Below are 5,000 nucleotides of genomic sequence, written 5' to 3'. Positions count from 1 at the left end.
GTTAAGTTAACATGAGTTTGAAATTCAAAGAAAAAGACTTATTGGATTTTTGGTTATTGCCGTGAAACGAATGAGCGGCAACATAATCTGGATTTAAGGAAAAGTATTTTAGCTGCCACGAATTCTCGAATCCACCACTTTTTGTGAAGTACCATATTGTCATCCGGGCTGAGTGAGTGAGAGAGTGAGGGAGGGAGGGGGAGGCGAGGCGAGGCGAGGCGAGGCGAGCGCGGCCATGTAATATCCTCAACATATTCGCAGCACAAAATTTATGTTGTTTTCATGTCGCAACTTTTGTTGCTGATGGCAATTTTTTAACTCTCGATCGATCAGGGCTTAACTCCAATGAACTTTTGTCGTGGAAACTGTCAGACACTCAGTACACCCTTAAACTTGATGTGAAGCCAATGTTTCTCGATTCCCATTTGTTTCCTTCAATCTTTCTGGGTTTAGTATTTTACATATTAGGTCCTGGAAAACAAAACGCAGCTCAGTTGACAGTTATGGAATGAAGCACTGTGTCAAGTCACTGCACTACCACACTTACGCCATGCGTACTAATCTCGTACCCAGATCTCACTCTGTCACTGGAAATGTGAGATCTGGTAAAGTTCGACAGTACACCATTTTTCATTGGCTACCAAAAAGAGGTTGCGGCAATGCAATCTACCCTCCGATTGGGTTATTTCGCGGGGCACTTAGTGAAGGTTTGGTTTTCGCAAGCTCATGTGCTGTTTTGAATAAATGCCAGTTGTGCGGAGGAAAGTTTTGTTTTTTCGGACGCCGGAAAAGCTTTACAGTTGAGGAAAATCAGTTTAAAAATTTGCGACGTTTGTGTAAATGGTACCGACGAAAGCCCCACGTACCCTGCCACTCGAATAAAGTTCTGCGTAGCTTGCTACGAGGTACGCAGAAACTAATAAATTCAAGTTGAAGTATGTAATTTATTCAAAACAGTATTTCTCGTTCTTAAAGCGTGACTCGCGAATTAAGTAGTGATCAGTTGTGAATTTTACGGTTATATTAACTACATTTTTCACGAGATCGTGTCAAGAAAATAGCGCTCCGCTGCAGTGATTAGGTCTAAGCACTCTTTAACATTTTCGCTTTCAATTTACGGTTTGGTTAGCTACACTTTTCACGAGATTGTGTGAACAAAATAGCACTCATATATTGATAAGCCTAAGCGCTCGCTTCAGTAATTCTGCAGTTGCTACGACAATTAAACAATCTCGACCGTTCAAAAACAATCGCCTGTAGCCCTTCTTTTGTGTTCGGCTAAAGTTTAATGTTTCCTTGTCCTCTACCCAAAAGAATCTCTTCAAGAATACTCTCGAAATCCATGTTTATTCCGCAAAATCACCCAAAATCACAACAGAGAGTACGAACATGCGCAGTGATAGAAAAGCCCGTATTTCGGGCCTCGCTGGCACTGAGCATGCTCGAAATCGAACTTTACCAGATCTCCCTTCCGTATGACAGTGGGAGATCTGGGTACGAGATTACATGCGTACCTACCAGAATGCATTACGTTTAACAAGATTGCGTTGCATTTAACCAGAATGCGCTGCGCCACGAAGAACCCAAAAAATAAGTAAATCCGTGATAATCCTGCTTTGACATCCAAGTTTCAAATTTGAGTTTTGATTTTCATATTCGACATTGAAGTTTTGAATTTGACATCGAAGTTTTAAATTTGACGTCCAAGTTCTGAATTTGAGATTTAACGTTGAAGTGGAAAATTCTTTATTTCACATTCGACTTTCAAGTTTCAAATTCAACATGCAACTTTCGAATTGAACTTCACACATGAATGACTCGACCTTCAATTTCGTATCCTTGGTAACGGCTTACCACTGATGTAGTTGACTGAGGGCTCGCAAGGCTCGGAAATTTAGGAATGGCGGCTGAAATATTGAGAAGACTGACAGGAGACGTTAACAGTACTTTCCCTTTAATCCCTTCGAAATTGATGGAGTAGTTTTAAGACTAGATTATGTGGCTCGAAACACTAGTGAACATAGATAGCGGACTTCAGAAACCCGACGAAATTGTTCGACTTTTGTCCCGTCGAATAATTCTAAGTCAGATCGTTACAGAGTGACTTCATTCCACAAAAAGTCAGATCATTCCACTTTCAAATAACCAGATAACAAGTCTTTAAACTACTCGATCAATTTGGAAGGGATAAAAGGAAAAAAAAGTACTGTTCATGTCTCCTGTACCACCTCTGCCAGTCTTCTCAATATTTCAGCCGCCATCCCTAAATTTCCGAGTCTTGTCAGCCCTCAGTCAACTACGTCAGTGGTTACCGTTACCAAGGATATGAAATTGAAGGTCAAGTCATTTATTTGTGAAGTTCAATTCAAAAGTTGCGAGTTAAATTTGAAACTTGAAAGTCGAATGTCAAATTCAAAACTTCGATCTCAAATTAAACAATGAAGAAAATAATACATGCCTATTTTTCTTCAGAGTTACCTCCTCAAGTTCAGATGTGAGGACTGCATCTACAAGGACTTCAACTACAAATACGTATATGGCTTTGATGCAACACGAGCAAATGTGACAGTTAGCACAGGATCGAGGTACCAGGTTTATATCCAAGTGAGCACAAGGTATGGAACGGGAAGGTCTACCGCGGCAATAGTTCATGTGCCCTCTACTTTGGGACGTGTTCTCCAATTGAATGCAATGGTAGATGAGCACAACGGGACCCTGGTGAATCTTAAGTGGTTACCTCCGAGAGGTGTTCATCCTGAGGTGAGATTATTTACATTTACATTATCTGGTAACGCTAAATGGGAAGATTTCACCGTCCCGTTTCTTCCAAAAAGACAAAATATGTTGATATTAAGGCTCAAAGAAATGCCTCATAGCGTTGCCACTGTAACGTTATTTTGGAGGAAAATGTGCTGTGAGAAATCTATGATGGGTACTTAATATCCTGGCCAAATTTCCTCTTGATGTGATTACCCTAACTGTATCTAAGGACAGTATATGTTATTTGTTTGAAACTAGACCCTCCGTGAGGGTACACTGGGTTGCCTGTGGTACGTGCACCGTTCCAGACAAATTTTTTCAAGTTGGGGGGTCATTAAGAAGTCATACCAGTCGAGGCCCTTTGGCTCACAGGTCCTCACACGTTCGTACGACGAAACAGATCTGTCCTTGCGTAATATGTAGCTCTAACAGTGCACGATATTGTTTTGGTATTGTCTATCATTGTAGTGCCATGGTAGAAGTCTTGGGTAAATAGTCTGAGAAGACATGTGGTTACTAGCAAAGTACTGAACCCAGAAAGATTGAAGAAAATAAATGGGAAGTGAGAAACATTGGCTTCTGGGCTGACATGTTGATAAACTTCTTTTCACCACAAGTTTAAGCGTGCCCTCTGAGCATCTGACAGCTTTGTAATAATATACCCCTCATAAAATATAAGCATCGGACCGAAAATACTATTAACGCTAACGAATGCGAACTCAGCAAGGTACAGATTTTGTTAGCTTGCTTTATGCAAAAACAAATATTGATGCAAAAGTAAATAAATATTGATACACAGTTTTTAGAGAGAGCAGAAGGAAGTTTCCAGGACGATCGCTCGAGAATAACATATTTACGACATGAAACAACATTTATTTTGAACCACGAATATAGAATATAAACAGTTACGATCAGCGACAAACATTTTGGGGGATTTTTGCAACGTTCAATTTTGTTATTGTACGTTTTGGCTGCACAAATAAATCGCAAAATCGAAAGTGACATGGCCGGAATTCAGCGGGCGCCGTGATGAAGTTACCGCGGCATGTTTACTCGCCAAACAGTGAAGCATCTGTGTCAAATGATGGCAAGATACCGGGTTTTTGTAAGTTTCTTTTTCTGTCAAGTGTTATAAAGTTTGACAATGAAATGAGCGAAGTCAAAACAAAGATCACAATCGCCCAACTCTTGTTTATGCAAAGTCAAAATTTACTCTCCAAGACGCGTACGACGTTATTTATTCTAACCAGGTAATTCCATCATTTTGGAAATAGCAGCTACTTTATTATTCAACTGCGTCACAATTCTTCACTGATTTTGGGGCTCATTTTGTTGAAACTCAAGCACACTTCCAACAGGCCTGTGAACCCTTCCAGCCTACAGAGCAATACTAAAAAACTTCTCCCATATCACATTTCAACCTTAAGCTCGAAAATTCAATACACAACATGATATTATAATTCACAAAGGCAGAAAATACCACAGAATCGTTTTCCAGCGAAAAATTTATTGAAACAAACAACATATTTGCTCTTAGAGGCGAAAACCTCTTCCTATTTCATTGCGTGCGTGAAGACAAGAAACTCAATTGTGTCAAATTACCATGTACTTCAGGTAAATACAGCTCACTTTGATTTCGTCTCGACGGGCGATAGATTGTTGTCGAAGTCCAGTACTCGTCGCTTTTGAGATTCCTGCCTAGTTTATCCAACTGACTTTCCATTATTGAGCTCCATAAGGGTATATTTTGTTTAAGGATCCACTAAAACGCCATTCGCGTTACATGACTTTCGACGCCATTGCAGGCTAAGTTAATGATTATACTGTGTCCACCAGAGAAATCTACGCAGTTCCACTACCCTCTCGATCCTAAGAAAATACGCGCAGAAGGCTCTATGCACAAAGACACCACTTACCAGGGGAGTGACAGGCAAGACTTTTACCGACACGGAAAAAAATACTAAAAAAAAAAACGGAAATCTACCTATTTTCCGACTGGGTTTGCCATAGGGCAACCCAGTAAAAAGGAGAAACTATTTCGAGCCTCCTTAAGCTCCCTTATTAGGGAGTTTAAGAAACCACGACGGCTACGGCGACGAAAACGGCACTTCAAAATATAAGTCGGAGCTTTTCTAAGTATTTCATGATTATTCCATCTTGTTTATATTATTCAGTATGAGCGAAGTGTCCTATAACTGGACTGGTAAGGACGGATTTGAAGTAAAGAGTGAGACTGAAAG

The 5,000-nt window shown here is 40.2% G+C and overlaps 1 protein-coding gene across 1 annotated transcript in view; it reads left to right on the top strand.

Moving 5' to 3' along the window:
- The window catches only part of LOC138029858 (sortilin-related receptor-like), a 139,973-nt gene that overhangs the window by 114,400 nt on the left and 20,573 nt on the right, over window positions 1-5,000 (top strand). The window contains exon 46 of the mRNA XM_068877675.1: window positions 2,473-2,760. Coding sequence (XP_068733776.1) covers window positions 2,473-2,760 — 288 coding nt within the window. The remainder of the gene's footprint in view (window positions 1-2,472; window positions 2,761-5,000) is intronic.

This window comes from Montipora capricornis, chromosome 13, assembly GCF_036669925.1.
Source record: "Montipora capricornis isolate CH-2021 chromosome 13, ASM3666992v2, whole genome shotgun sequence".
NCBI lineage: Eukaryota > Metazoa > Cnidaria > Anthozoa > Scleractinia > Acroporidae > Montipora > Montipora capricornis.
This window is presented reverse-complemented; position numbering and strand designations above follow the sequence as displayed.